The following is a 27,577-nucleotide window of genomic DNA, read 5'->3' as shown; positions in this document are numbered from 1 at the left end:
GAGTCACACAGGCGACGTTCTGAAAGAAGACAATGGGCATGGGGAAGTCTGCTGGCAGTGGGGGAGGAGCCCAACCGTGTTCAGGTCGATATCATCTCCCCCTTCTCCTCCTCAAACATTGATTCGACAGGCGCGTTGAGAATGTCCTATGCACCTTGCGCCCACGCTCAAAAGATTCGCTTGCGCTGCTCGAGGACACAAGATATTCATAATGTATTCCACCGACGGAGGGATGACGGAGTTCGTAGATGTAACATTGGGTGGAGGGGAAGCGCGGCAGAAACGACCCTGTTCGTCGTGATGTCCGTTCAATTCCGACTTTCACCTCCCAGCATCCCTTCGTAACTCAACCTGTCTTCTCTTTAGCTATACTCACAAATACAACCTGTATCTACAAAAATGATCGAGAAGACCTAATACTCGCCTGAGCTAATGATCTACGGTAAAGGGTGAACCCACAGCCCTCCCTGATGTCAAAACCATTTGTCATCTAGCCATCCATTAGTCGGAAGATAATGGCACTGACCTTCACGAACGCAGTGAACGCGGTGCTCGGCCAGACCTGCTCGATCTGCTGGCGGCCCTTTCCTTCCTTCCACTGAGGCGGAGGACGGGCGCCCTCCGGGATGGCGTCAGGGACGAGCTCGAAGCCCGAGAAGCGCTGGTACAGGCGGACGAGCATGAATGATGCCTCATTCAGCGCGAAGTTCTGTCCAGGACACTATGCATGATGACGAACAAGTAAGCACCCATGCCTCGTGTCAAGCACCGAGGGCGCTTACCGAACGCGGCCCTGACAGGAAAGGGATATACATGGACGGTCGCTCTTCGACGCGTGCGAGCCGTTTGGGGTCTATCCACCGGTTGGGGTCGAACTCGTCCGCATCATCACCCCATAGATCCTTGCGTCGGTGCAGATGTAGTGACAGCCAAGTGACGCGCGCCTTGCCGGGGAGGTAGAGCGGGGGTTCACCCTCTGCGGTAGGAAGGAGGACTTCGTGGATTGCGTTGCGGATACCCATGGGTGCGCCAGGGAAGAGGCGGAGGGTCTCGTTGAGGACGGCGTTCACTGGATGCAAAGGCGGGGATGGGAAAGTAAGAGGCGGAAGGGACGAGAGAGAAGCACGGGGACCTACTGTAGGGCATCTTGCGGATGAGGTCATGAGTCGGGTTGCCATTCGCCCCACAGACGTCGAATATCTCTTCGCGGAGACGCTTCGCGACTGCGGGGTACATAGCGAGTAGGTAGACTACAAAGGTCAGAAGACCAGCAGTCTGGTGATACGAATCAGCAGCAGACGTAGACAGAGAGATAGGTATGCGTACGGTGTCGCGGCCAGCCATCAATACATTTTGCAGGCCAAAGCGGACTCTTTCTTCATCGCGAGTTATCTCGACTAAATTCTCTAGCATGGTCCTCTCAGCCCGCTGACGCTCGATGCCCTGCTCCCTCTCTCGCTGCTTCCGAGCCAATGCCTCTTCGACAATGGGTTTGACCCACTTCGTGATGACGTCCACATGCGGGAGGGTATGGTCGCCCTTAATCTCATACAGCGGGAAGAACGTGTTCAGCCTCCAGCGGAGTGAGATGGTAACTTGGATCTCCTCGAACGAGTACAAGAAGGTGCCGAGTTGACCCTCAGTCGCCGCGCCCTTCGAGCCGATACTGGCCTTGTAAGGGACTGGACGCGGGCTGCCCAGCGCGTCAGGAGAGGTGCCCAGGAGAAAGGAGGACGCGGCGTCGAGTGTGAAGCGCGCGAAGAGGTCTTGGATGTCGATGGGCTCGTGCGCGGAGGCTGAGGACGAGAGGATGGAGAGCGTACGGTCAGCGTGCTCCTGAAAGATGTCGAAGTCGGAGATGCGCTCCTTGTTGAGGAATGGACGAATGAGGGCGCGTTCCTATGGGGAGGTCTGTCAGCTTAGCACCATTAGGATACGTTCCAGAGTGAATACCCTTCTCCATTCAGTCCGGTCGCTGAATAGTGCACTGCGTCAGTGGTTCCGAGAAATGGCAGCGATCGTCTGGGTACCCACGTTACGAAGACCCCTCGACCGAGGAATGTTCCCCTGGATGAAAGTCAACCACAGTTCTAGGAGATCGCGCATCGAGAAGTATATTCGATCACACGTACATCTTCTCAACTGCCTCGGCTCCGCGCTCAAAAGATTCAAATTGTGTCTGGTGCACGGCGCGCATATGGAGGTCGTTTCGGGTTATAATCTGCGGAGCAAGCGTTATCGGCTGAGTACTGCCTAGGAAACGAGTACGCACGTTGTCCTTCCAGAGAATACGAGTATTGAGGGTATCGACGCCATACTCATCAAGTACTTCTCCCATTGCCTGCAGAATATACCCTTCTCGCAAATCCTTCGCGAATCGCAGCATGATGTCGACGTTTCCTGGCCATCTACCCTTTGCGCGTGGAATAGCTTCTGCTCCGAGCTGCCTGGCACGCCTGTCATTCTTCCACACCGAATACCGCGAAGTCAAGGAGATCCAGAGTGGGATGGACGAGATGTAAGCAAGAGCTGCAACGAACCCAGTCCCAGATCGACCGAGGATTGTTGTGAGTAGGACATAGGTCAGGATAAACGGAGGCAGGAGCGTTTCCACCACGCCGATAAGGAAGCGCGTGCGGTACCAGGTCAGAGGCAATTCGAGATTCATGATGACCTCCTCACACCCTGTTGAGTTGCTTGAAAGGCTGCACAGCTGTTCAGGCGAGAGGACCAGCTACCATCGAGCTGTTCAGAGATTGCAACAGCGGTCTTGCGGCGTCCCTGGGCTCTATTCAAATTGTCAGCATCAGCGCCACCAACGGTCAGTAGGCCATCATCAAAAGGATATGATGCGGCCGCCCGGGGGCCGGAACACAATGATACATCGGAGGCCTGCGTTGCATGAAGATGATCAAGAGTTCTATCTGGGTCCTATTCCTGATGAGTTCTGGCACGATGTTCCGCCATCAAGAACCCATCAAGTCATCAAACTAGCGAAGGCGGCAGTGCATCTTCTTGGCGATTGCGCCTTGACTAGTGACGTCGCAACCTTGGTGGCACGATTGCAATGAAGTGACACTGACAGGTGCAGTTTCCAGCAGACGTAGAAGCGTTGGTAGGAGACAAAACAACCATGACACTTGAGCGCATCAACGTGTTTTGGCGGCGCCCGTTGAGCCACAAGCGCATACTGATATCATAAGCTAGTCACATCGCGGTGCGCGCGCCGGCTCGAAGCCGGCGCGTCAGTAATAACCACTTTTGGAATTCTCTGTACAGTACTCCTCCACCGCCTCGGTCTTCGGATATTGTGCAGACAGCGAGCGGTCGCAACTCGCTCTACTCGGCGATGTGACTAGTCACTGTAGCCACTATTTATCAGGACTTTATTTGCCGGCATGGTTCTTGGTCTACACCCAATTTACACCTGGCACACTGTAGGCACTAGTGTTGCTCACCGTGCCGCGCGCACTGCGGGGGACGGCCGGAGTGGAAGCCCGCACCACGTAAGTCGCGCTAATCATAAGTACAGGCGTTTGCAGAAGACAGTGGGCGGGGACAGGCGGGGACGAATCGCGCGTCGCGACGTCGGCAGCGTTGGGCGTCGTCCTCCGACTCCTCGCTCACATTCAATTACGGATTAGCCGGGAGTTCAACCATTGACATTCGTCGTTTCAGATAAGTCGAATTTTCGCGCCACGTTTTTGGGTGAGTAGATCGACCGTCTCTTGACCGTCTCCTCGACGTTATCTCCGTGACTACCGGTCATGCATTCATGACTGACTCATCAGCTCGCGCAAGGACGTGACGCGGCACTTGATCGACCGTTCCAAGGAGGCTCTCAACGGCCGACGTTAAGTACATGTGGCAAGCTAATAAAACAATAATACCGCATTTTACTTAGGGCCTCTGGCGGCATGGTGAGCGGAAGAAGATATGATAACACCCGTCGTCATGCCGCTTTTGGCACGGATCCTCCCGCTACTACCTCGGCCTCAGTACCTACACGCGTCCATGTACATTCCATCAGTACAATCTCGATACGCCGCGGGCATGGTAGATCAGCATGCAGCTTCTACTGGGCGCTCGGAGCCCTGGCTTCCTCCGAGGTCTCTCTTTAGTCGCGAGTCTGACGGACCCTTGCAATCTTCCTTTCAGTTTCGCTCCTCCGAGTCGGCGGTGCTCCGTTCACACTGCCTGTCCCCGGACCTCCCATTCTTTGAAACTGCTGGTGGTGTTGTCTAAAATTTCAGTCACCCACCGTTCCTCTCGTTTCTGAATCCCCGTCCTTCTTTGCCACACCTCCATAAAGATGTCGATGCATGCACCCACCCTTTGGGCGAGGCTCTTCAGCCAAACAGCCCGGAGTAACTGGATCTGGGTGCAGTTCGTGAACTACTGTACGTGACGTTCCGTTCGATCATCCTCCGTATAATCAGGATGCACTCAGCCAAGGCCGCCACGCCGTGTCAGCGGACTCAGTCTCCGATAATTGGACCAACAAGTTTCTACATACACTGATGCACCCTTTTATTTTGCAGCTCGGTCGCACGTTATGTCCGTATTGGAAGCTGGGATCGTGCGCGGTCAACTCTTAATCGAGGACCACGAAGGCAAACATGTCTACGGCGAGTCCGACTGTAAGCGCCCGGTCACGATGACCATCCGCTCCGACGACGTTTGGGCGCGGATTGTCCTGTCTCTGGACATGGGTCGTGAGTTTTATATTCTGTTGGGTCTATGCCGTTATTGATCGACTTCGTGTAGTATCGGAGGCGTACATGAGCGGAGACTTCGATGTCTCCAGCCTGAAAGACATGTTTGATGTAGGTCATGGCCCTTCCTTCGCCAGTTTCCGGCCATTCACGCATTGAATCGACGTCTTCAGCTGTGGATTGACAATCGACACACCTTGAGAGGCCTCACAACTCTCCTTAACACCATCACAGCCTACATGTCTGCCTTCGCTATTTTCGCCCTGGGGAAGCAGAAACCATCAATGGCACTGAAGAACGTGGTGAGTACTTCATTCTTGATACCTATACATCCACCCATTCACGTCCACATGCAGCAAGAGGCATACGACACTAGCAACGAGTTCTTCCAGTGCTTTCTCAGCTCCGAGATGATGTACTCCTGCGCCATGTGGAGCGACGCCGACGGCGGTATCCGGGGCGACCTGACCGCAAGGGGCTCGCAGCCAGACGATCTACACAACGCGCAGATACGCAAGATCCACCATATCCTCAACAACGCGCGCGTCAAGCCGGGTTACCGTCTCCTCGAGATCGGGACGGGCTGGGGCGCGATGTCGATCGAAGCCGCGAAGCTCGGCGCCACCGTCGACACGGTCACGCTCTCCATCCAGCAGAAGGTGATGACAGAGAAACGCGCCGCGGAGGCTGGCGTCGCGGACCGCGTGCGCGTGCACCTCCTGGACTACCGCCAGCTGCCGGAGGACTTCAAAGGCCAGTTTGACTCATTCGTGAGCTGCGAGATGGTGGAGGCCGTCGGGCTGCGCGACCACCCGACGTACTTCAAGGTGATCGACTGGGCGCTGAAGCCCGATCGTGGCGCTGCCTGCATCACTGCCACTGCCATGCCCGAGTTCCGCTACACAACGCTGCAGTGAGTATGATGTGTAGGTCAGCCGGGGAGTGATGGACTCACCAGTCTTGCAGGCCGGACGATTTTGCACGTCACTATCACTGGCCGAACACGTTCCTCCCGAATGCAACGTACTTCCCTCAGGCCGCTCAGCAGGCTGTTCCCGGCCGTCTGATTCTTCACAGCGTCGAAGACCATGCGATGCGTATGTTTCATTCGCTCCGATCTTGAATGTCGGCTAACGAATGCTCAGATTACCCTCGTACGCTCCGGGAGTGGGGGTACCGTTTGGAGAAGAACTTCGAGGGCGAGGTCGTCGAAAACCTTATCAAGGAACACCCGCAGCTGGCTGACCCGAAGAGCCTCGAGGCGTTCCGCCGCAAGTGGTTCTACATGTTTGACTATGCCGCTGCGGGATACGCGAAGGCGTATACTGCCTTGAATTGCTGGACTTTTGCGCGACCGGTGAGTAGACAGTCATGTCCTCGTAGCTGATGAAACTGACCACCGTTGCAGGAGTACCCAGTTGATTGCTGCGACTGAAAAGTCAGCGGTAACGCATAGCGGCTCTCTGCAGGCGCTGTGGGCAATGTCTTGACCTTTCAGGTACAATTGACATCCCCGCTCTGTAGCCGTGTCTCGCCGACACACCTTGGACATTTGGAGCTCGAGAAGCGATTTCATACCTTCCTTTCACAACCATCTAGCTCAGAACATTCACCTTTTCAACAGTCATTCGTTCTCGCCCGAAATATGTTTACTTGTAACCTTAACATGTGCGCCATTCTACCTTACTGTATCGTTGTCTTCGCACTCGTTGTTCTGCTTTGTCTTGAATATTGTACTGTGTTGTCTCCGAATCACATACCCTGTGTGCCAGTGGGATTGTGTGGACCTGTTATGCATGCAGCGATCTCATAGACACTGCGCAGATAGGCCTCCTGCAGAAAGACATGAAGGCATCCGGTGGTTGTCCGGTGGTGACGAGAGCCCGAGGGTCACCGCAAGGTCACCGGTGGCTGAAGCGCACGGCAGGTCGGTGCCCGAGCGAAGGCCGCCGAGCCATCTCGGTTCAGCGCAGATCTTGATGCCGATCGCGTCGCTGCGCTGCCGGCCTTTGCCTTTTTAGGCACAAATGTCATATGTAAGGACCGCCCGCTGTTGTCGCGCTTTGGTCGCGCTCGTCCCAAGCTCGTCCATCTTGATTTCGCAGTGATGGGCCGCTGCGTTTGCTCATCTCGCAGGAATTCACGTCTTCTCTTCTCTTTGACCTGATCCCGGCCCAACCATTGATGCTGCAACTGAGCAGGGTTCGGGGACTGTGTCTCTGCATCTGGTGATGTGATGCTAAGTCAATGAGGCCCTTGGTACGAATTTGCGACTAGCTCGCAACCACATCGTCTCCGACTCGGCCGGGTGTCACGGTCTGGCCGCTGACAGTTGACATGGACAGTGAGACGGCATGAGCGCCGTCGCGATATCCGCGATTCATGGATGCTCCTCGGGTTCTCGCGAAGTAGCCTCGGGCCCGTTCAAGGGTCCTCCTTTACGTCCGTTTCCCTCAAACACTTCCCCTTGTCCGCTCGAGCGCGACTCACTCGCGGTAGCGTCGACCTCCTTCCTAGCGATTACATTCGTCAAATGACGATGAGGCCTCAAGAATCACATCTCGAGCTGGTTGGTCACGATCCGTCGCACTCTGACATCTCCCTTGTACATCTAGGAAAGAGTCCAGGCTCGCGATCCGATTTCACCCTCACACCTGGCTCGCGTTCTGAATTCTCCTTTGCTACTCCTGGGTCTCAGTCAGAATTTCCTCTCGTGAAGCATGATGCGTCCCCCGAAGATGCTGGATTCCCCTCGGGGCGAAAAAGCTCAGGCCCGCCGCAGACATCCCGGAAAGGGAAGACCTTCTGGTTGATTCTCTTCGCTCTGGTGATCTCATTCTTCATGGTTGTACTCGAGGGTGCATCCGTGGGCAATGCGTCGCCCACAATCGCGAGTGACCTCAACATATCCGAGTTCGCATGGATTGGAACAGCTTACGGTCTATCATCTACCGCCCTCCTGCCTCTGAGTGGCGGACTCGCCCAGGTACGTCCATGTCCTCAGCGATAGATCTGCTTGCTCAAGTCGCCAACAGATCTTTGGTCGGCGACCAGTGATGCTTGTGTCCCTTGCTATCTTCGCTGTGGGAGGAGCACTGTCAGGCGCTTCCACAGGTTCAGCAACTCTCTTCGCCGGTCGCACTGTCCAAGGGTTGGGTGGCGGCGGCGTGCTGACATTGAGCTCCATTATCCTGTCGGATATCGTCGCGCTCCATGAACGCGGGTTGTATAACGGCATCCTCGGTCTGTCTGTGTCGCCTATTTGAATTTCTCTGAGCTACCAGACTGACTGCACCACAGTGCTTGGAGCGCTGCATCCGGTGTAGGACCGGTGATCGGCGGGTCGTTCGCGCAAAACGGACACTGGCGCTGGCTCTTCTGTGAGTACGACACGTAGGCCATGGTCTGTATCTCATGCGCATGACTCCCCAGACATGAACATACCCTTCGCGGGTCTCGCTGCTGTATTGGTTTTGTTTTTCGTTAAGCTCCCGACGCCACCGGGGACCATGCGGTCAAAACTTGAACGTATTGACTGGATGTGCGTGCCACGCACCTCTACGTTCTTGTCAGTGATGTATCAACCTTGCCTGACAGTGGAAATGCTCTCGTAATGGGGAGCACAACAGCTGTTGTGATAGGATTGACATGGGGCGGCGTTGATTACGCTTGGACCTCTGCCCAAGTACTAGTCCCGCTCATCGTAGGCGGCGTCGGATTCGTACTATTTATGCTGTACGAAGCCCTTTGGGCGAGGCATCCTCTCGTGAGTATTACTATCTAAGCGCGGTCACACGGCTTCCGTGCTAAGCGGATTGCAGATTCCAATATCTCTCATTCTCAACCGCACCAGTATAAGCGGGTACGTTGTATCGCAGCCATGCTCTGCAATTAATGAACTGCTTGCCCAGGTTCATTCAAACCGGTCTTCTATCTGTGCCTCTCACAGGGCTTATGTATTACCTCCCTGTGTACTACCAAGCGTGCACGCTCGCCTCACCGATACGCGCAGGAACGCTCGTCTTCGGTGTCGCGTTCACCGTCGCGCCTACCACCATCGTCGCCGGTGCACTCATCACTGCTACGAAACGCTACCGTCCGCCAATCTGGTTCGGCTGGGTCCTGCTCCTCGTCGGGCAAGGCCTCCTCACCACCCTCAAGGCAACGAGCACGAAGGCCACGTCCATCGGCTTTCAAATCCTGACCGGCATCGGCATCGGCGCCGTGTACAGCTCCACGTATTTCCCCGTCCTCGCCCCGCTGCCCGTCGAGCAGAACGCGCCGGCGCTCGCGCTCTACGTCTTCCTCAGGAGCTTCGCACAGATCTGGGGCGTCGCCATCGGCGCAACCGTCCTCCAGAATCAACTCTCGTCGCGGCTACCCCAGGCCTTCCTCGCAACACTGCCCAGCGGTGCGGGCGTCGCGTACTCCTCGATCCCCGCGATCCCCGCGCTCGCGTCGCCGCTGAGGGAGGAGGTGCAGGTCGCGTTTGCGGAGAGCCTGGACGTGCTGTGGCGCGTGCAGTGTGCGCTATCTGCAGTCGGCGCGTTTGCGAGCTTGTGGATGAAGGGTTTGCCGCTTCACACGGGCACGGACAGGAAGTGGGACGTGGACGGAGTGGAGGATGAGAGCGAGAAGTAGTGGCTGAGCGATAGTGCCTTGCAGCTGGACTGCAGGGTCTTCGTCATATTCAAGTATCATTACCTCGAAGTCGCTATTTGCTATCCTATTGTCACAATCACTCTTCCTAAACGAAGGTCAACAAGTGGTGCGTTTGTAATCGTGTAACAGACAGAGCAAGTACGATGCTACCCGGGCGGACAATCTCGTCCCGGCGGAGCAATCCCACATCGTCTATGTCCCCATGTCACAGTACATCTTACCAAGTCAGTCTCGCAACGACTGCTACCGTGCATGGACACTCTAAGCTTCAGACAGACACCTCCGGAAGAAATGGTGGCAGTCCGAAGGGCGTTTCGGTGGCAACAAGTCCAGGGATTTGGAACGCATCGCCACTGCCCGGGTAGTCCGAGTCAGCACTCCAGAGTTCCACGATTGGTCCCCATCCTCGGTGGTCCGGAGGCCCGACGTCAGATTTTTCGACTTGAAGCTTTCTAAGTGTCCGTCAAGCCCGGCATTGCCTCGGACGTGGTCAGCGCATGACTGGAAAGCATACGCTTCCTGTCAGCGGTCTACACACAGCTGGAGGGACCTGTCCACCCTGCATGCATGCAATGCCGCAGCTGGTCGATGACTTAGCCTTTCGCGTGACACAATATGTTTCCAACGTAATCTGAAAGCACGACGTCGCACCGTTGCTTGGGACTGTCAATGTAAACGCATTCCGATGTTCATTCGTCCGATGTCGCCGCGGACGCGCCTCTATAGTGCGCCTCCGCGCAGAGGCATTGTATCCGCGTCGCTCGGATTCTCTATACATACTAACCACCACTTGAGACGTAAGTAGCTTCCATTGGCTACAGTCGAAGGATGTCCATGACACATTCAATGCCCTAGTGCCTCCAATATTCTTTACTGTGAGTTTTGAGTCATTGACAATTGGGATGATCATATACACTTGGGATGGGTGAGGGTATGGTGCCGGCTGTTACTACCGTGGTGAGCACGGGGCGTCGTGAGCGCGTAATTATATTATACACATCGATAGCATGGTCATACCAGAACATCTGGCTTGGTATGTTCACGGAGCGGTACGAGTGATGCGTGTGCTGGACGCGGAGAAGTCAGCAATAACTTCTGACAGCACATATACACACACCAGAGAATTCCTCGTTTGTTCGACTTGACCATATTCCTGCGCACAAGCTCGTCCCATGCCGGCCATTTCTCTCCCTCCAGGTTGATGTGAAGCTTGTTGTCATCCGGTGCGCAGATGGACATGTCGATCGTCAGATAAACACTGAATGGTCGCAGTTTAGCGAACGGGCGCCTTGCCAGCATCTCGTCCATTCGAGCGAGAAAACCAAGTCTCTCCATGCTGATCAACATCGTGTTGAGCAGACGTAGTCGTGCCCCTACTATGAAGCAGACATCCACTCTTTGGATCCATTCTGATTCCACGGTAGCAAGCACCTTGGGAATCCATGAATGATCCGCACCCAGAAAGCTCCGTGAGTCGAGTATCAGATGTTCCAGCGTGACAAGGCGGGATAGATTGACATGTTGCGCTATATGAACCACGGTCAACCTTCGAAATGATATCGCGCACGAGCACAGACGATACTTACCTACGCAGTCGACGTCTTCAGGACCTAACCCGTAGGTATGGAATCCGAAACGTAACTTCTTGAGCGATCGGGCACTTGTATTTATCAGGGTCTGCCTTCCTCCACGATTTTGCAGTGCGTCATATTCGTCCACACATATTGCAAGGGTACACAACAGTGCCGCCTCGCTTAGGCAGGTGCAAAACTCTAGAATTGCTGGTGCAGTGTTCCACCACATGTCGATGTCTTTGAGCTCGCGGGCATTTAACGGAAGACGGGTCGGCATGTCTAGATGTACTTGCTTGCATAGAGTCCTATCGGTCTTCAATGAGCGGAGTGCAGGCAGTGCGGATACCAACTGCGCCAGTTGCGAGACGGTGGCGAAGGTCACGCCCCGGAGCTCCAATGTAGTGACGGAAGGAAACATCGCCAGGTAACGAATGGTGTCCGGTGAGATAGACCCGATGCGCCACTCTGCATTTTCGAGCCGCAGCGTATGTGTGTTGGGTAGCTTCCCGGCCAGCATAGGGACAAACGTTCCAAAATGGGGGATAGGGTGTGGGATGTTTTTCGTCGACCCTCCGGAGACAGCGACAAACCTGACGGCTCGGCCGAGACGGGGGTTGTCGCGGACTAGCTTAGATAGAGCCAAAACCTGGTTTCGATCGCGTAGTTCGACGAATTGTCGAAGATAGAACTGGGAATGGTGATACCATGCCCTGCATACGAGTGCACACGACAAGAGCGTGCGTCGCCATGGGTCGAGCTCAGGGAGCCAAACGGTCTCGTCGATTTGCGCAGCTACGCAATCGATGATCTCTTCGGAGATCTCAAGGGGAGCGCGTGGAGAACGAACGGCTACGGCAGCGTTCCTTCCAGCAACGATTGCAAAAGGATTCCACTTCGAGAGCGCCAGTGCAGAATGAGTTGTCGTTGTCGGGGCGGACTCCCTGCGGTGGAAGTGGTGCACTTGGTAGCGGCTGATCAAGGGCGTCACCAGTTCCGAGGCAAAGATAGCGCGTATCATTGTGGTTGGTTGTCTTTCGAGAATCGGCAAGATCTACGACGTCGCCCCGTGAGATGAAGGGAAGTGTACCTGTCGCCAGCTGTCTACTCACAAGGAAGTTCGGATGAAATGAGCCCGGGTATGACGCCAGCGCGACCAGCGCGGGCCTCCTGCCAACGAGTCAGGATCAAGGGACTGAAAGACGTTAGCGAGTGCGACATGAGATCAACCCAAACGAAGGCTGACTGACTTGGATGTCTAGTGGTTTGGGGTCGAGAACAAAACGTCGAGAAGGAGATGTGTTAGGCTCACTCGTAGAGGCAAGGATTCACGGAGGAGTCGCTCAAGCCACCCAGCGTGAGTCAACCATGGACTATGTTGAGACGAATATTGGCTGTCATGACGACGTTACTTGGACGTTACCCTATGGGTCGGGCAAACGGCCATCTCCGACCTTTCATGACCTAGTCAGTACTTATGTGTAATCCAACCTTCCAAGGACAATCTACGATAAGCACGGGAGTATATCAGTGATGCGACAATTTGAATCAGCAGGATCCTAGGGTGTTCATTGTAGCGCCGGGCTTACTACCAGTGCATGCACGCCGAAGCAGACTGAGTCTTACTGATCTGACTAAAGTCTGCCGCTGTGCCTCTGGGAGCACCTATTCGCGTTCATCGAGATGTACCTATCGACAGGGAGCTCTTGACCGCTACGAGAGAGACTGGATCTTTGTGAGCTTCCAGAGACAGATTATCATGGGATAGCAACGTACCTTTGATTACTGACGAAGGCGATGTGACAGTTGTAAAAATGCGCGACCGCCGCGCTCACCAGACATATTGGAAGCCGGGGTAACGTTGGCCGCAGTGGAACGGTAGTCGGACAGACCGGTGTAACCCTAGAGACGCGTCCTACGGGGAACATCAATTAGAAGGCAACGAAACCACCTGTGTCATGTACCAATACACTCGATGTTGAGCCGGTAACCATAGAGCAGGCGAGGGCGACCGTCGTTTCGTGACTCGCCAAAGCAACGACGACCTTGAGACCGTATATGACCCATCAATGCTCATGGAAATCAGGTAAAGAGCCGCGCGTTAATACAACGTACAACATGACTGATACAAATACCTAATGCTCAACAACACGCTTGAAAGCGTCCCTGACGTTCTTGACGAAGGTGTACACATCTCTTGTCTCGTTCAACTCGTCCAGTAGAATGGGTAGTGTTGGGAGGTACGGCGTTGTGGTCGGTACTGGGCTATACGTGAGTACGATCGCAATAAGTACGCCTGTGATCGTGCTGACCTTTATACGAGCGACTGGACACGTCGATGACCAAACTGCACTCTTGCTCGCGGCTGCTCGCATACAGATTGAAGAACCGAACAAGCAGCTTGTCCTTTTCAATGCCCTCGATAACACATTGTAACTTCGCTTCCGACTCTGAAAGCTCCGGTGCTGTTCGTGCCGCATGAGAGTTGAGCAGGTTCTGCTCCCTGCTCCTCTCTATGGGGGGTCTAATTAGAGTACAAACCAAGCGACGACAATGTGGCACACACCTCGTTGCAGGTTTGCTGCTATTGCCCGCTGCTGCTCGATTTCGGATTCGACAGAAGAGCATTTCTCGCGGAATACAGCCAATTGTCGTTTGAATGCGGTGACCGACGCTTCTAACTCCTTCTTTTCCTCCTGCTCCCTATCAAGGACTGCGACTCGTCCAGTCTATAAGACCACCATCGAGTCAAACGAGACCGACCTTTGATCAACTCTATCTCCCTGATTTTGCACTGATTTGTCTCCGCCTCGATCTGCTGTATCCTCTCCGAAAGCTTCTTCCTGTCCGAGAGGTGCGCATTCTTGCGGTTCGTGATCTCAGTGATAGCCCGTTGTGTGTAGTTCGACACAGCACGGAGAAAGCTCTGCGTAGAATTCTCGTATGATTCTAGACGAAGGTCGATCTGAGGGTTCTGAGATGCCAGGACGGCGGCGAGATCAAGTTTGGGGACGCGGAGGCCCTTGGCCATCGCGGCAAGTGAGCGGGCAAGTCCAAGTTCGACCGACGCGTCACCGCGAGAATGTGACTGGCACGTGATCGTGACCATTGGCGTTCAATCGTACTGTAGGGTCAGAACAAGCGTAGAGCCAAAAACTCTGACTCTACATGGCCGCACTTCGATAGTTGTTTTACCTGTGCTTCCTTCCCTAACAAGATGGCAGGACGGATGTATGCTGTGGCGGAACAACGCAAGCGCGTCAGTGATGTCAAAGTCGAATAACAGTGAGTCGCAGCGCGCACTGTGAGCCGTGAAGAACCTCAGGGACACCACCTTGTAATACGTGCGGAAGATACATCACCGGGCCTATGTTGCTCGCACAATGCAAGTGACAGAACGTGCGATCGCCGATCGAATGTACCGCTTATCATCCTGGAAGATTACTGCCTATAAGTACCCTAGTAATGAAGTACAATTTGTAGCGGTAAACCACTCGATTACGGTCATCGTCCGTGTCCTGTGTGCGGCAAACTTACAATATTGTTACATAGCTCTGCACTGCATGCTTTCATCTCAACGCGTAAAGATAGATGTGACCTGTGATAACCCCAAAGCCGGACTCTCGCTATGCGCCCTCGTTGCCTAAGCGTGGTATTGGTAAATCGGGAAAGACAATGCGGTAGCACTAGCACCCACCAGACTCCATGGTCCATTGATCATGCTTCCTGATATCGTCGGCCGTCACCGTTTGTCGGACGTTATCCAGCGACTTCAAGAAGTCTGCTATTTTCAGCGGCGGCTCTAGTAGCTCTTCGCTTTCGATATCGGACCACGACTTCTCTACTGCTTCAGGATCGCCCGGAGAGCACGGTGTCCATTTGATGACATCCGGGTCAGTCGGCGAAGGCGCTTGCTTGAAGTGAGTGGCAGAGAGGACTTTGCGGACAGGTTGCATGAGGGCGTCGCGAACGACGACGGATATATCGGAACCAGAGTACCTGAGCGACATCGTTATTAGCAGACGATATGAGAATTGTGATCAAGCTCACCCCTCGGTTTTCTCTGCGAGGAGTCGATAGTCCTTCGCCGAGAGCTCGCATGGAGTATCTCCCACATGTAGCTGGAACATTCGTCTCCTCGCCTCGACACCTGGCAGTGGGATGTAGATGCGCTTCTCGAACCTAGCGAAGGAGTAGGCACTTGTGATCACCAAGAGGAGCTGGGCGGACATACCGTCGCTTGATGGCGTTATCGAGTTGCCATGGGATATTGGTCGCACCAAGAACCAACACACCCGTATCGTCATGTCCGACACCGTTCATCTGCACCAGGAACTCCGTCTTGATCCGCCTTGAGCCCTCGGACTCCTGCTCATTTCGTGAACCCGCCAGCGAGTCGACCTCGTCTATGAAAATGATGGCAGGTTTGTTCTCCCGCGCCATCTCGAAGAGTTGCCGGACCAATCTAGAGGGAAGTCAAGTATAAACCAGTTAATGACCGGAAGCTGTGCTGACCGTTCGGAGTCACCTTGCCATTTACTGACAAGGTCACTCGAGCTGACACTGAAGAACGTGCCCTTCGCCTCCGTCGCCACTGCCTTCGCCAGGTATGACTTTCCCGTTCCAGGAGGTCCGTACAGAAGAATACCGCGCCATGGTGTCCGCTTCCCTGTGAACAAATGCGGGAACTTGATCGGCAGGATGACCGCCTCCTTCAGCGACTCCTTTGCAGCCTCCAGCCCGGCGACGTCGTCCCACTTGACGTTTGGTTTCTCCGTGATGATGGCGCCTGCCAGGCCCGCCCGTAGCTTCTTCACCTCCGGGTCGACATCATCGTCGTCATCCTTCCTGCGGCGGACAGCGTCATGACCTGACCGACGTCTGAGCACATGCAGCCACTCACTTCTTCCCGCCCGCGCCCGTACCCCCGCTCCCGCCATTCACGCCTATCGCCTTCTTCGCCCGCTTCTCTTGTGTCTGTGAGAGGTGCTCCTTCAGCACCTCTGCGCGCGCGAGATACTCGGCGACCTTCGACCGGATGAGCTGCTTCGACTTCTCGTTCCTCTCATCTAATGAACCATCAGCCCCGTCAGACACGCAGGCAAACATGACCGTACATTTCAGCGCGAGCATGAAGTAGTCCAGTGCATTCTGGTACTGCTTGTAGGCCTCCGTGTAGTTCTGCTTGGTATCCTCCTCGATCGCGCGCTGCACGATCTCAATGGCACGCTGTGAATTGCGTACAATCAGAGAACGTAGTGTTTGCCCGATGCACACAGCGACTCACGTCTAAATTCTGGGACATCCTTTCCGAACACGCAGCGTCGCCAGTGGCAGTAAATGAGGTCGTTGTAACCGGGCATCATTGTTGTTCACTATTAGAATCTAAGGCCCCAGCATAACAAGCACAAACAACGTTTATCATTGCATGTAATCAGTGGAAAGTATGGCTAGATTACAGTAATACATGGCTGAGGATAAGTTAGACAGTGCTATCGGCTACAGTCCACTGCCAGCGTCGCTGGTCAGCATGATAGTGCAGCGAGACAGGTATGTGAATCGCATATGACATTGCTAAAGGAGAGAGAGCACACCCACGCGCCTCCTCATCGTCGAGGAACCGCCAACTAAGGGGAATAGTACATCTACACCGGTCGTCAAGGAGAAGGAAAGAGCAGCGCAGCGGAAAGAAAATCCTACCGCCCGTCCAAAAGCGTAGACGATCAAGAACAGCGAGAGTAATGGTCCCAGGAGAACAGGAAGTATGAACAGAAGATCCAATCATCGAACTCTCCGAGACTCCTCCGCCTCGCGCGGCTATGGGACGATTTGTACCTGCGCCAGTGCCATCGCCTGCGCATTCACATGGACGTGTGACGGCTTGTGCGATGAATGGCACACCTCGATGCTCTGCACCCAAGAGTGTTCGACGAGCTCATCGATGAGGGCGCGCAGCTTGGGATTCGGCTCGAGCATCTTGCGGATCACAGGCCTGCAGGCGCGCGGGGATAGGTTGTTGATCGTCGGAGGACACGACGATTGCGTCTGGCAAGCAGAGGCGTATGCCGCGAACAGGTGGTCCGTGGGCTGAGCGACCGTCCAGGGCAGTTCCTGGAAGTGGAGACAATAATAGACAACACCGCATGCCCAGATGTCAACAAGACGAGCGTCATAGGCTAGCCCATCACAATTAGGTGCGATGCGCTACAAGGTCAAGTTCGTTTGCTTACGTTTGCCCAGAAACTGCTCCGGCGCGATGTACGGTTCGCTACCACACAGCCCAGTGGACATGTGGACTGTTGTCTCCCAAGGTAAGCGGTAGACAGTAGATGCACCGTAGTCACCGATCTATGAGGCAAGAGCGTTGGTCATGACACATCATGGCAGCTACATGACAACTCTGCGTACCTTCAGGTGGCCCTTGGTGTCGAAGAACAAATTCTCGGGTTTGATATCCCGATGGGCGACACCTTGGCTATGAAGATACTGAACGCCGGTCAAGATCTGTTTGAAGCAGCACTCGACTTCGCTCGGTGACATGCCACCTCGCTTGATAGCAGCGTAGAGGTCTCCGCCAGGACAGAACTCCATCACCTCGCACCAGTGCTGGCTTTCGTCCTGGACGAGGTCGACGGTCTCGACGATATTGACGTGATGGAGAGTGGACGATATGCAAAACTCGGCCGTGAGCTTCTTGACGTACTCCTTCTCAGTCTCGTTCTTTCTGCGTTTTCGGAACTCCTGCAACGACGTCAGCGCGATGCATTGAGCGATAGCCGCATAGAACACACCTTGACCGCATATAGCTTCTCCTCGCTGCGATCCCACTTGTGCGCGAGACGCACGACAGACGTCGCACCTTTGCCGATGGCCACCTTCTCGCAGACTCCGTACTTCTTCAGCAAGCTGACTGTGCTCTCTCCCGCGGTCGACTTGCGCTCGTGGTCCGAGTCCGACTTCTTGCTGCTAGCCGTCGAGCGGGCAGAGGACTTTCGAGCGAGTTTCGGCCCACCCAACAGCCTGTTCAGATCTTTGAGAGTGAACTTCTGCCCACTGTCAGACTGCTGCGAATGAACCGAGGCCGGTCTGGACGGTGGCTTAGAAGACGGCTTAGACGATGGAGTCGACTTCGACTGGGGCCGCGAGGTGCGCGCAGAGTCTGGCTCTGGAGTCCTCGCGGAGTGGATCTCTGGAGCGCCCGCTGACGAAGCGGGTGATATCCGCAAGGCAGTCGATGGCGGCTGCTCTCTCGACAGCGAGTGCTCCTTCTGCGAGGGCGTCTTCGTGAGAGGCTGTAATGGGCCCAGCTTGCCGCCGGAAACACCGGACGACATGCTAGGCGCTCTGCTGGGTGGCTGCGTCGAAGGCAGACTCCAGCTCTCACTCTCTGAAGCCGAGAGCGAGTCGCTGCTGGATGGCGTCATCGAGCCCGTTGTCGAGGATGAATCGCGCTTGATGGGGGGAGAGGAGAGGGCGAGCTTCTCGGACTGATACAGCTCTTCAAGGTCCTTCCTGGTGCGGCCAGGTGCTTTCTGATAGAGGTACGAGTCCGGAGGCGGGAGCGGGACATGGTGGCCATTGGTGCCGTTGGGTATGCCACCAGTGGCCTGTGGCGCCGCCTTCTTGGGGGGAGGACGCTGCGGCTTCGTGCCGTTGGCTCGTGGGGAGGCGGGGGAAGAGGGGATTCGCGTGGTTGTAAACGGGCGCGAGGCGCGTAGGTCGCCATGCGGCGGTTTATCTGAGCCGTCGGGGCCTTCGCCCTCGGCCTGGGCGGTCTCGGTTGCGTCGACCATGGTCATGAGGATGTTGTGAGTGTGAGAGGTTCGTAAGGGGGCAATGTGTGGAATGCGAGATGGGTGCTGGGAGAGGAAGTGATGGGTGCTGGAGCAGCGGGGTCGTGGGCTGGGGCGAGTTTATTGGGTATTCATGGCTGACGAACACGTTGGAAGGTTGGTCGAGCGGAGGAGCGAGAGGGCGCGAGCGGGAAGACCCCCTCGCTGGTGCCGTAGGAGACGGCTGAAGGGGAAGGATGCTGGGAGCGGAGGCGCGAGAGACTGAGCAGAGCTGAGCAGGATTTCAACCGGAGCAAGACGCCACTTTTATTCGCGCTTATGTCAGCCGGCGCCGGCCACTCGCCCGTCGCCAGCTTCATCTTCTCTCCGCTCCCGCTGCACGTTCATCTCCTCATCGCATCTCGGCGCTCACGCTGCCAGAAAAACAGACGAACAGTGTATTTCGGTAGATGAACTTCTCGCGACAACGACACGAGGCAAGGCAGGCCCTCGCTCTGATAGAAGCCCCTCTTCCTTACTCTACGTCTCGTGCACACGGATTCAGCGAAGCTCACCCGCGCACAATGCACAACTTTGCCCTGCGATAAGACCGCGGCGGGCACGACCTACACCTACCATCGCCAGCGCGCGACTCGGAACACGTTCTATCACCGACAGGCCTTACAGCGACACGACACCCGGAAGCTGATGTCATTGCCATTCGGGTTACGCGAGATATCTGGGCGATACACACGTCGCCAGGACAAGGGGTTTGAAAATCAGAGGCCATGTCGTAAGCGGCCTTGACGTACTCGAGAACGAACGCGGCGCAGCGAGACAAAAGAGGGAACATCGGACCCATCTGCCACAAAGTCAGACGCGCCGGAGCAGCAGCCCAACAGCAGCCTATGACAAAATAGCGCGTCGGACAATGTCGGACGGATTGCTCGCCTGCTGCCGTGTGGCGGCGCGAATGCGTCTCCAGTCCGCCTGAGAATCGCTGCGATAGCCATCATACGGGGCGCGGAGGCGAGCACAATCAGAGCCTGGACACTAGTGTGCACGGAAGGCAGCGGGTCGCGAGTAACTGCATGTCCCCTCCATTGAGAAGAATGCATGCGAGTGCTGTACGATGCCTTGAGACTTGCGTTAGACCAGGGCAGCGGGTGGGACTAGATGCTGCCTGCATCTTCGCGGCTCTTCGCCGTTCGGCGCGATGTGCACAGTGTGCTAGCAGGGTACAGGCCACAGAGCGACGGGCAGCACATCCGCAAACAGGCAAGTGCGCGGGAGCGAGGCGCCAGGTCCGAGCCGGGCAGCCGGGTGCTGGCTAGCACCACAATTAGAGTTTCGGCACTCGCCGGGAGGCTGAGCTCACGTAAGCGGCCCTGGCAGAGACACACCGCCGAGCAAGTCGTCGTTCTCATCGCCCCTCCTCAAGACCCAGGTGAGTGCTGCCGCTGCTCTCCGCCGCCGCCGTGCGCGTCGACCTGACCGCCGCCCCGCCGCAGCCATGGTGAACCTCCGATCCCAAAAGCGCCTCGCCTCCTCCGTCGCGGGATGCGGCAAGCGTAAAATCTGGCTCGACCCCAGCGAGCAGGCCGAGATCGGGAACGCCAACTCCCGCACCCACGTCAAGAAGCTCATTAAGGACGGCCGCATCATTATCAAGCCCACCACCGTCCACTCGCGCGCACGCACGCGCGACCTCCTCGCCGCAAAGCGCAAGGGCCGTCACACCGGCCCCGGTAAGAGGAAGGGTACCGCTGAGGCCCGGATGCCCAGCAAGGTTCAGTGGATGAGGAGACAGCGGGTTCTGCGCCGGCTGCTGAGGAAGTACAGGGAGGCGGGCAAGATCGACAAGCATCTGTGCGTCCCACATTGATCTCGTGCAGGACTGATCAACTGAAGATGCGCTATCCAGCTACCACTCGCTCTACCAGAAGTCGAAGGGTAATGTTTTCAAGAACAAGCGTGTACTCATGGAGTATATCCACAAGGCCAAGGCCGAGAAGACCCGTACGAAGGTGCTCACGGACCAGATGGAGGCTCGTCGTGTCAAGAACAAGGTCCGTACATTGTCGTTCTTGATTCACATGCGCCTGCTCACCGATCGCTCTAGGCGGCTCGCGAGCGTCGCGCCCAGCGTGTGGCGGAGAAGAGGCAGGCGATTCTCGCCGTGGAGCACGAGGACCCCGTCCAGGAGTAAACATGACCACCTTGCATCCCATATCACCGTCTACGCCCGTCACGTCGTCGTTTGTATCCTATGCCATGCAGCCCTCTATCCATACGCCAGGCCCATGCTCGCATGTTATCTTTTGTTGGACATGGTCCGATGAATCGCCATCGCAGAATGGAGGCGGATTCACGGAGACCGCAAGCTCCGGGCAGGTATGTATTGTGTTACGCTCAGGATCCGGGCGTGCCGTTTCATACAATAATACACGGTGTGTCCCCGTCCGAGAAGACGGATCTAACAGCGGCACTCATGTCTATCATAAGTTGCCACCTTCTTCAATGCTGCGTGGATATGAACCTCGGTGATGATTGGTACTCGAGTACTGGGTTAAGCTCTTATTGAACTCATCGTATAGAGTCAGATCAGAACGAGGTACAGTAGTGGTACATCGAGTACAACCATCAACAAGCGTGTCAATTGTACACGATAGGGTATAGCGTCCGCCTCCGCCTGTTACAGGAGCACATGGGCTAAACTCATGCACATCCTCTTGACGTTCCTCTGTTTGGCTACTGTCTCCACCATCTCTCTCGATACCGCGACAATCTCCTCGGCACCTGAGCCGTCCGCCTTCTGTCGCCGAATCAACAGACCGCATTCATTGAGCGCGAACGCCGCGTCTTCCACACGTAGATTGGTTGCGCGAGCGATGTCGGCCAGAGTACACCGAATGACGACATGCGCCGTGGCACTTCCGTCGGGGTTCGGTGTCGTCTCTACAGTCCGGAGGGATGTGAACATGGGATCTGCACCCAGGCAAGACGTCAGCGGCACATGTCGCGCTGCGCAAGCAACAGAGGCACGCACCAGAATCGTCGTATGGCTCCACAACTCGACTGCTCGCCGCGAGGTCCTCGCCGTCCCAGCCCTTCGTGCTTTTCCTGCGTTTCATCTTCGGCGCCGCCCTGTCCTCCGGCTCCGCCGATGGCGACATTAGGTGCGCGTCTGCGAGGTCCGGCACACCGCCCACGGTGATCATCTTCGACGCGTCCGGAGGCAGGACCGAGAGCAGGCGGCTGCAGGGTGGCCCATGTCGGATGCGGTCAGCTGCTTGCTACGACGCATACATGTGATGGAGGCACCTACCGGAAGAACCTGATCAGGGTGGACAACCAGTAGGTCAGGTAGCTCCGGAGACCAAGATCAGATAGGGGTCGCTCTGGTGTGCCGACGCGCCCGGAGCTGCGTGACAGCTCGTAGCCTGCATTCGATGGCGCAAGACGGCAGAATCAAGGAAACGTTAGTTGGCCGGCTAACAGGACTTGCGCATTACACGCACTGAACTCAATCATGAGCATTCCATAGCCTTTCTTCTGATAAGGCGGGAGTACCACGATGCACGCCAGGTTGTAGTCATCATATGATATCTTCTCCTGTGAGAGACGGTAGTCAGGGCCACTGACTTCGCGGCGGCCATTAAAGAGCCTTTTACCTTGGAAAAGAACCCGAGGACATGGTCCCTTTGCGAGTCGGCGTCCGTCAATATATAGAAGAGGACTGGACGGAGATGACGATCACTCTTCACAATCGCCAAGTGGAAGGACTTACAGTTGTCGCAGTCAAAGAAGAGCGTCTTGATATCGATGAACAACTTGCCGAAGAGCGAGAGATTCTGACAGTATAGCTAGGATAGTACAATCAGCGTGTAAACCACACATACACCAAGGCTCCTCCAGACGAACCTTCTCCTTCGCACCATCAACCTCCCAGATTATATGCGCGCCGCGCTGGTAAACTTTACGACCTGGTGGCGACTTCCTAGAGCATTTTCTCTAAGGAGCCTGGCTTTTGTCAGCGCTGCACCAACGAATAGACCCATGCGACGTACGACGTGTGACTCGTACGAAGGCCCCTCCGCCATGTACTTGAAGCACCTGTCGCAAACCCACAACATCGCTTTCTCCGGACCTGAGTGATTCCGACCTAGACCCCCCGCCAGCAGATCGGATGTCCTGCCATGCGAGCGAATAGTCGAACGACTGACACCAGGGATTCGAGGGGCCGAGGATGGCCCATGTGAGTGGGGAGTGGCGACCTGGTCTTCCGCCTCAGACTCAGTCAAAGGGTAGGGTGAGAAGTACCTTGCGTCTAGACTGAGCGACGCATCGAACACAGGCTAGCGACTGAGTGCACTCACCACGTCTTGATCTCCCATCGCCCAAAAACGACCTTGTCAAAGTTCCTTTTCGCGGTGATCTGCTTGTGGTGTTTGATGTCGTACTCCTCTTCCGTGATAGCCTGGGCTTCAGGGCCCACTGAACCTGCAAGAGCATCCGAGTGGCCAGGCGAGGCCCTGGCGTTAGGACTGACGGAATCCTCCTCGCTGACGGATCCCCTCTTCCTCTTGCGAGCGTTGCCATCGCTCGACATGGTGGCCTCGTGGGATCCTGAAGGTCGCACGGCGCTTTGTGAAAGCCATTCATCAAGTCTCTTGTCTGCATTTAGGTAATGCACGTAAACCTCGTCTACTCGGCGCTCGAGGATGCGGGCGTGTTCTGTCGCTCCGTCAGTGAACACCGGGTGAGAGGCAAAGATAGGACATACGTTCGAAACCATTCTTATTCACAATGTACACCTCCGTGTCCACACTCTGCTCCTCGATTGGATGGAACTTTGTGGGCATGAGTTCCCGGTCTTCTAATTTCCACACAGAACGGGCCACAATTCAACTCCGGTACGTCGGTAAATGGATAGATGGAGGATGGATGTAAGGGCCAGGCGTTCGCAGTCGCCCAGGAGTCGGCTAGAGATATGGTGGAAGCACGGTGACGTTGGTGGCGGGGGAAGAGTGAGGACGCAGTCGAGTGATTGCGTTCTGCCACATTGAAGTGCACTTGGGCCGCTGTGGCCATTGGCCAAATCAACCTCGCAGGCCCGCCACATGCACTCAACAGATACGACACGCCAGACTCCCGTACACATCATGCACGATAGAACAAAACACGCCTCGCGACAGGATATACAACCCACGACACTGAGTACATAAGACGAACGAGATCGGGGACATACGATGCAGGGACGAAAGAATGAATAGACTGTAAGTACGCGTGAGCGCCCATGATCAACCGGAGAGTATACGACAGCTTGATCAACGAATGCTACTTCTGTCCATTGAAGGGCTAGAGGTGCCAGCGGCTTGAGGAGAAGGTTACGACAGAACTTGAGAGAGCCAGAGTCGAGCCACGAGGGAACAGGGTACCGAAGCCTAGTAATTGTGCAAGTCACGAAGAGATGGAGACACAAGTCGCAGGGTACTGTCCGGGCTGAGCGTCGAGAGTTCCGCAGGAATGGTAGGCAGCCGTTCGTGAGTCGAGTCCAGAGCAGTCTCTCCGATACCCAAGCCCACGGTAGTCCTGACGAGGGCCAAGTACGCTCTCGGGTCCGCCCCACCAGTATGCGCGACATCGCTCGTTGACGAGCCCAGATTCCACGTAGGTCCATACACCTCTTGCATGACGGCGTCCATTTGGTCCTCGCTTTGATTGTCCTCGTTCATTCCAGAGACACGACCCTCCGGCCGGTCGTAGCGCTCGTTACTCTTGCTCCCGGTCTTTTTGCGGCCGTGCCGAGGTGAGATGCCGGAAAAGCATTCTCTGGAGAAGATGGCCTGGCAAGATCTCGGGGCCAAGGTGGGGAACGAGAGGTGCGAGTACACCGGATCTGCCCGACGCGTGTAGCCGATTCCATGACCAATCTGCTCGATGCCAGGAGGCAGATCAAGAATGGGAGGTTGTAATGACACCGACGATGGGGTGGTTTCCGGCCGAGCCTTCTTGCGCAATTTGTTGCGCATGGTACCAGGCGTGGACGTGAAAGGAGACGTGAACGTGGACGTAGACCTGGGCGGCTGACACGGAGATGGAGAGGCGCCCATAGGGTTCATGCGGCCAGAAGCAGGGACGTTATCCAGCGTATCCAGGTCAAAATTGAGGCTAGCGAACTTGCGGATGGTACCGTACTTTCTCGCATCACTCGCGGCAGGACGACAGACTCCGAACTCTGATGGGACGACAGTTCCATAGTCGAGGTCGACCGAGCTACAGCCATGAGTGCTTCTGTAACGAGCATCCAAGCAAGCGAGACCAGAGCAGCTTGCTTGCGAGTCACCTTGATCAGCGCGGTAGTCCATGTCCGAGCCAGTCCGGGGGTAGCCACAAGGTACGAACTCCCAAGTGAAGGAGAAATCGTCGACATCTGTGAGATCCTGCGAAGACGCGAGCAAAGTAATTGTTCCGCCAACTTCATCAGCATCGTCCGACGTGAACCTGGTGTTTGCAGAGTACGCAGGGTTCTCGTAGCCAATCGCCCCAAGAGGACATGCCGAACCTGCTTAAGTGGGTCAGTCCACACCGGAGAATGACCGAAAAACAAAGACCTAGAGGGGTATTCGTCGGAGAAAGCTCCCAATTCCTGTGCCACATAGCATCAACATGAGAGTATGCGGGCTGTGTCGGGCCGACGGACTCACATATCTGAGAAGAACGGGTGTGCCTTCACGCCCTCCCCGGATAGGCGGTGTGCTGGGTTGCGCTCGAGGCACTGACGCAGTAAATGGGTCAATGAAGAAGTCAATTAACTGCCAATACGGACCGCACCTTACGAAGCAAGTCCTCGAGGGCACCGTCATCCCCCTCAACCAGCCACTTCGGTAGTTTGCCATGCAGAATCTTGTTGATGACGATGGCAGGATGTGATGCTACCATCTCATGCAGGTCCAAGAACGGATGCTAGTGGTCAAGTTAGATGAGGCTTGCGACGTGAGCCAAACAAGTGCTCACCTTGGCCGTCAGCATGTAATAAAAGACCAATCCGAAGCCCCACCAATCTGAAACTGCATGCGGAGACCATTCAAGCAGAAGCTCCGGTGCTTGATACTGCTCGACCTCTCCCTTGCATGGGCCGTGGTTCGCTCTTCGAACGTGTTGTGCTAGGTCGCCCATGCCAATCTGGGCGTGTCCGAAGTCGGAAATAACGAGATAGCCATTCTCGATGAAAAGGCTGCTGGGGTTGATGTTGCAATGGACGATGCCGATCGCATGCAGAGCCATCAAGCCGTGCACCTGGGAAGCGATAAACTCAGATAGCAATCACTGTTGGACGAGCACAATACCTACCAATTGCGAAGCATATATGGCCGCATCTGATAGAGCCAGAACTCCATGACACTCCACAAACGTTCGCAGATCCGAAGCCACGTAGTTCTAATGAGATAAGAAGCCAGTCAATCAACATGACAATCTGCCTGCTCACCATGATAAGATATAACGCCTTCTCATCCTGGAAGCTCCAGCACAGGTGCATCGCGAATGGGATTGCACGTTCAGTTACAGAGCGCAAGGCGGCTTGCTCTGTGCGCGCGTAGGTGTACCCTCCCTGATCCGCACCGAGGGAAGTTTTTCGGAAAACTTTGATAGCGTAGAGTCTCGCGGTGTCGTTTTTGCGTCCGATGACTAGCTCGCCTTTCCAAGAAGCTGTCTGTCTGCGTTCAACCTGTCGAATTACTTCGAAGTCAGATGCGTTGATCCGCCGCGAGCCTGCATGATTCGCGTAGTCCTCAGTGAGTGACATGGTAGAGCCGCTTTCGCATGTGCTCCGGTTGTCTGCAAGGCCCGCAAGCGAGGGGCACTTCTTGATTACCATTCCTTCCTGTGGGTAGTCGAATGGTGTTAAAAGCAACTTTTCAGAGAGGGGCGCGCCTACGTACATCGATATCATTGTCCATCGCCGCCTTGAAGACGCACGCAGGCTGTGGGTTACACAATAGACCAGGAAGTTCATCCATAGTTATAAGTCCAGACCCGAGAAAGCGACTTACCTCCACCGCGAAGCTCACCGTACTGCCGCTCGTAAGCTGACCGCCAGTGATGTCCACCTTTGTGACGCTCGGGGAACAAAGGATGTACGGTGGATTGGAGCCATTTATAGACTCGCCCTGCAGGCAAATGGTTGCAACGTATCAATGCATGCCAGGATGTCGGACGGCGAACGTGTCCAACCTCCGCACGGATTGCTTCTAGGAAGTCTGTAACACAGCCATCGTGTCCACCGTGGCAGATCGACGGTGTCAACGGAAACTAAGCAGAGTGAACCCTCGGTCACACTCCGCCATGTCCGATAGGAAGAAAGCTCACCTCACTCGCGGAAACGCGTTCCCTGGACTGCGACTGCATCTCAATCAAATCCGCTTCGTTGGACACTCGTTGCGACTTCCGCCAGAGGAGGACTGTTCGTCAAGTGAGGGAAAGATCGCTGTTCTGAATTCACGACAGCGAGAGTATGCGTGGTGGAAGAGCGAAAGGAGGTATCGCGGCTTGACTTTGGTTGAACTCGCAGTTGAACTTGATGCCGATCCTACTCGTCCAAATCTGGCTGTGGCGGGCACGCTCGGGCACGTGCACTTCGTCTCAGCGTGCATTTCAATTTGCCTTTCAACTTCAATTCGCGACCCAACGCGTCCGCGATTGCAGCGCTGACTACACATTGTATACAGCAATACCGAATAATGATACAGTAAGCAGGTAAAGCGAGGGTATGCGGGTATCCTATAGCGCTACTACGAGGGAACGACATAATTCGTTCGGTCCTCAGACATCTTCAAGGACAGGGTGCATGGTC

General features: G+C 55.5%; 10 protein-coding genes across 10 annotated transcripts; 3 read left to right on the top strand and 7 right to left on the bottom strand.

The window, feature by feature from the left end:
• Positions 1–158: 158 nt before the first annotated feature.
• C8Q71DRAFT_759368 (cytochrome P450 monooxygenase CYP63) lies at positions 159–3,103 on the bottom strand. Its single transcript, XM_047923787.1, has 10 exons — positions 2,273–3,103; positions 2,133–2,221; positions 2,035–2,067; positions 1,954–1,975; positions 1,327–1,899; positions 1,137–1,275; positions 783–1,069; positions 527–721; positions 425–467; positions 159–351 (listed from the first exon to the last, which is right to left on the bottom strand). The coding sequence occupies exons 1-9, from the start codon at positions 2,666–2,668 to the stop codon at positions 438–440; spliced, it is 1,764 nt and encodes a 587-aa protein (XP_047778961.1). The 5' UTR covers positions 2,669–3,103; the 3' UTR covers positions 159–351; positions 425–437.
• A 906-nt stretch (positions 3,104–4,009) lies between these two features.
• Positions 4,010–6,607, top strand: C8Q71DRAFT_759362 (putative cyclopropane fatty acid synthase). Its single transcript, XM_047923786.1, has 8 exons — positions 4,010–4,400; positions 4,542–4,715; positions 4,768–4,826; positions 4,889–5,017; positions 5,072–5,628; positions 5,682–5,812; positions 5,861–6,072; positions 6,124–6,607. Exons 1-8 carry the CDS (start codon positions 4,313–4,315, stop codon positions 6,148–6,150), a joined length of 1,377 nt encoding a protein of 458 aa, XP_047778960.1. The 5' UTR covers positions 4,010–4,312; the 3' UTR covers positions 6,151–6,607.
• A 647-nt stretch (positions 6,608–7,254) lies between these two features.
• Positions 7,255–9,356, top strand: C8Q71DRAFT_708235 (Mfs1.2; the record flags this gene model as incomplete). Its single annotated transcript, XM_047920608.1, has 7 exons — positions 7,255–7,701; positions 7,751–7,962; positions 8,016–8,095; positions 8,148–8,256; positions 8,313–8,481; positions 8,537–8,577; positions 8,627–9,356. 7 exons carry the CDS (start codon positions 7,255–7,257, stop codon positions 9,354–9,356), a joined length of 1,788 nt encoding a protein of 595 aa, XP_047778959.1.
• A 962-nt stretch (positions 9,357–10,318) lies between these two features.
• On the bottom strand, positions 10,319–12,306 carry C8Q71DRAFT_55819 (uncharacterized protein). Its single transcript, XM_047919341.1, has 5 exons — positions 12,261–12,306; positions 12,061–12,118; positions 10,964–12,002; positions 10,495–10,903; positions 10,319–10,444 (listed from the first exon to the last, which is right to left on the bottom strand). The coding sequence occupies exons 3-5, from the start codon at positions 11,967–11,969 to the stop codon at positions 10,417–10,419; spliced, it is 1,443 nt and encodes a 480-aa protein (XP_047778958.1). The 5' UTR covers positions 11,970–12,002; positions 12,061–12,118; positions 12,261–12,306; the 3' UTR covers positions 10,319–10,416.
• A 535-nt stretch (positions 12,307–12,841) lies between these two features.
• C8Q71DRAFT_759352 (chromosome segregation protein Spc25-domain-containing protein) lies at positions 12,842–13,994 on the bottom strand. The gene is made up of 5 exons (XM_047923785.1): positions 13,712–13,994; positions 13,515–13,661; positions 13,261–13,461; positions 13,064–13,208; positions 12,842–12,993 (listed from the first exon to the last, which is right to left on the bottom strand). The coding sequence occupies exons 1-4, from the start codon at positions 13,977–13,979 to the stop codon at positions 13,084–13,086; spliced, it is 741 nt and encodes a 246-aa protein (XP_047778957.1). The 5' UTR covers positions 13,980–13,994; the 3' UTR covers positions 12,842–12,993; positions 13,064–13,083.
• Positions 13,995–14,258: 264 nt separating this feature from the next.
• On the bottom strand, positions 14,259–16,318 carry C8Q71DRAFT_759349 (AAA-domain-containing protein). Its single transcript, XM_047923784.1, has 8 exons — positions 16,236–16,318; positions 16,066–16,177; positions 15,852–16,017; positions 15,464–15,796; positions 15,183–15,413; positions 14,999–15,130; positions 14,646–14,947; positions 14,259–14,591 (listed from the first exon to the last, which is right to left on the bottom strand). The coding sequence occupies exons 1-8, from the start codon at positions 16,251–16,253 to the stop codon at positions 14,575–14,577; spliced, it is 1,311 nt and encodes a 436-aa protein (XP_047778956.1). The 5' UTR covers positions 16,254–16,318; the 3' UTR covers positions 14,259–14,574.
• A 29-nt stretch (positions 16,319–16,347) lies between these two features.
• On the bottom strand, positions 16,348–19,072 carry C8Q71DRAFT_759347 (Pkinase-domain-containing protein). The gene is made up of 4 exons (XM_047923783.1): positions 17,740–19,072; positions 17,357–17,689; positions 17,179–17,296; positions 16,348–17,124 (listed from the first exon to the last, which is right to left on the bottom strand). Exons 1-4 carry the CDS (start codon positions 18,745–18,747, stop codon positions 16,766–16,768), a joined length of 1,818 nt encoding a protein of 605 aa, XP_047778955.1. The 5' UTR covers positions 18,748–19,072; the 3' UTR covers positions 16,348–16,765.
• Positions 19,073–20,132: 1,060 nt separating this feature from the next.
• On the top strand, positions 20,133–21,247 carry C8Q71DRAFT_759341 (60S ribosomal protein L19). The gene is made up of 5 exons (XM_047923782.1): positions 20,133–20,167; positions 20,232–20,589; positions 20,645–20,789; positions 20,843–21,114; positions 21,191–21,247. The coding sequence occupies exons 2-4, from the start codon at positions 20,234–20,236 to the stop codon at positions 20,927–20,929; spliced, it is 588 nt and encodes a 195-aa protein (XP_047778954.1). The 5' UTR covers positions 20,133–20,167; positions 20,232–20,233; the 3' UTR covers positions 20,930–21,114; positions 21,191–21,247.
• A 168-nt stretch (positions 21,248–21,415) lies between these two features.
• C8Q71DRAFT_857928 (acyl-CoA N-acyltransferase) lies at positions 21,416–23,585 on the bottom strand (the record flags this gene model as incomplete). The annotated part of the gene is made up of 10 exons (XM_047927456.1): positions 21,416–21,708; positions 21,770–21,978; positions 22,049–22,163; positions 22,242–22,335; positions 22,395–22,459; positions 22,511–22,586; positions 22,645–22,734; positions 22,791–23,043; positions 23,100–23,457; positions 23,507–23,585. The coding sequence occupies 10 exons, from the start codon at positions 23,583–23,585 to the stop codon at positions 21,416–21,418; spliced, it is 1,632 nt and encodes a 543-aa protein (XP_047778953.1).
• A 1,587-nt stretch (positions 23,586–25,172) lies between these two features.
• Positions 25,173–27,289, bottom strand: C8Q71DRAFT_55732 (kinase-like domain-containing protein). The gene is made up of 10 exons (XM_047919333.1): positions 27,094–27,289; positions 26,959–27,036; positions 26,778–26,894; positions 26,667–26,708; positions 26,213–26,608; positions 26,077–26,163; positions 25,741–26,022; positions 25,558–25,689; positions 25,431–25,501; positions 25,173–25,372 (listed from the first exon to the last, which is right to left on the bottom strand). The coding sequence occupies exons 1-10, from the start codon at positions 27,130–27,132 to the stop codon at positions 25,207–25,209; spliced, it is 1,410 nt and encodes a 469-aa protein (XP_047778952.1). The 5' UTR covers positions 27,133–27,289; the 3' UTR covers positions 25,173–25,206.
• Between the last annotated feature and the right edge of the window lie 288 nt (positions 27,290–27,577).

The sequence above is a fragment of the Rhodofomes roseus genome (genome assembly GCF_022264815.1).
Source record: "Rhodofomes roseus strain CIRM-BRFM 1785 chromosome Unknown C8Q71scaffold_10, whole genome shotgun sequence".
NCBI classification, from domain to species: domain Eukaryota; kingdom Fungi; phylum Basidiomycota; class Agaricomycetes; order Polyporales; family Fomitopsidaceae; genus Rhodofomes; species Rhodofomes roseus.
The sequence above is the reverse complement of the archived record's forward strand: the minus strand, read 5'-3'. Positions and strand labels throughout refer to the sequence as shown.

Excerpts from the sequence above, each read along its gene's own strand:
- C8Q71DRAFT_759368 (XM_047923787.1), bottom strand. The coding sequence starts at position 2,668 with ATGAATCTCGAATTGCCTCTGACCTGGTACCGCACGCGCTTCCTTATC. Across the intron at positions 2,068-2,132 it reads GCCGAGGCAGTTGAGAAGAT|GGGAACATTCCTCGGTCGAG; the intron begins GTACGTGTGATC and ends ACTTTCATCCAG. Across the intron at positions 1,276-1,326 it reads TGATGGCTGGCCGCGACACC|ACTGCTGGTCTTCTGACCTT; the intron begins GTACGCATACCT and ends TCGTATCACCAG.
- C8Q71DRAFT_759362 (XM_047923786.1), top strand. The coding sequence starts at position 4,313 with ATGTCGATGCATGCACCCACCCTTTGGGCGAGGCTCTTCAGCCAAACA. Across the intron at positions 5,018-5,071 it reads CAATGGCACTGAAGAACGTG|CAAGAGGCATACGACACTAG; the intron begins GTGAGTACTTCA and ends GTCCACATGCAG. Across the intron at positions 6,073-6,123 it reads GCTGGACTTTTGCGCGACCG|GAGTACCCAGTTGATTGCTG; the intron begins GTGAGTAGACAG and ends CCACCGTTGCAG.
- C8Q71DRAFT_55819 (XM_047919341.1), bottom strand. The coding sequence starts at position 11,969 with ATGATACGCGCTATCTTTGCCTCGGAACTGGTGACGCCCTTGATCAGC. Across the intron at positions 10,904-10,963 it reads TGAAGACGTCGACTGCGTAG|CGCAACATGTCAATCTATCC; the intron begins GTAAGTATCGTC and ends TGGTTCATATAG. Across the intron at positions 10,445-10,494 it reads AACAAACGAGGAATTCTCTG|CACACGCATCACTCGTACCG; the intron begins GTGTGTGTATAT and ends CTCCGCGTCCAG.
- C8Q71DRAFT_759352 (XM_047923785.1), bottom strand. The coding sequence starts at position 13,979 with ATGGCCAAGGGCCTCCGCGTCCCCAAACTTGATCTCGCCGCCGTCCTG. Across the intron at positions 13,462-13,514 it reads AGCAGCAAACCTGCAACGAG|AGAGGAGCAGGGAGCAGAAC; the intron begins GTGTGTGCCACA and ends GACCCCCCATAG. Across the intron at positions 13,209-13,260 it reads GTCCAGTCGCTCGTATAAAG|TACCGACCACAACGCCGTAC; the intron begins GTCAGCACGATC and ends CGTATAGCCCAG.
- C8Q71DRAFT_759349 (XM_047923784.1), bottom strand. Across the intron at positions 16,018-16,065 it reads CTTCATGCTCGCGCTGAAAT|ATGAGAGGAACGAGAAGTCG; the intron begins GTACGGTCATGT and ends ATGGTTCATTAG. Across the intron at positions 15,797-15,851 it reads ACGGGCGCGGGCGGGAAGAA|GAAGGATGACGACGATGATG; the intron begins GTGAGTGGCTGC and ends TGTCCGCCGCAG.
- C8Q71DRAFT_759347 (XM_047923783.1), bottom strand. The coding sequence starts at position 18,747 with ATGACCATGGTCGACGCAACCGAGACCGCCCAGGCCGAGGGCGAAGGC. Across the intron at positions 17,690-17,739 it reads AGAAGCTATATGCGGTCAAG|GAGTTCCGAAAACGCAGAAA; the intron begins GTGTGTTCTATG and ends ACGTCGTTGCAG. Across the intron at positions 17,297-17,356 it reads ACACCAAGGGCCACCTGAAG|ATCGGTGACTACGGTGCATC; the intron begins GTACGCAGAGTT and ends CTTGCCTCATAG.
- C8Q71DRAFT_759341 (XM_047923782.1), top strand. The coding sequence starts at position 20,234 with ATGGTGAACCTCCGATCCCAAAAGCGCCTCGCCTCCTCCGTCGCGGGA. Across the intron at positions 20,590-20,644 it reads GGCAAGATCGACAAGCATCT|CTACCACTCGCTCTACCAGA; the intron begins GTGCGTCCCACA and ends TGCGCTATCCAG. Across the intron at positions 20,790-20,842 it reads CTCGTCGTGTCAAGAACAAG|GCGGCTCGCGAGCGTCGCGC; the intron begins GTCCGTACATTG and ends CGATCGCTCTAG.
- C8Q71DRAFT_55732 (XM_047919333.1), bottom strand. The coding sequence starts at position 27,132 with ATGCAGTCGCAGTCCAGGGAACGCGTTTCCGCGAGTGAG. Across the intron at positions 26,609-26,666 it reads CGATGGACAATGATATCGAT|GAAGGAATGGTAATCAAGAA; the intron begins GTACGTAGGCGC and ends GACTACCCACAG. Across the intron at positions 26,023-26,076 it reads CCATATATGCTTCGCAATTG|GTGCACGGCTTGATGGCTCT; the intron begins GTAGGTATTGTG and ends ATCGCTTCCCAG.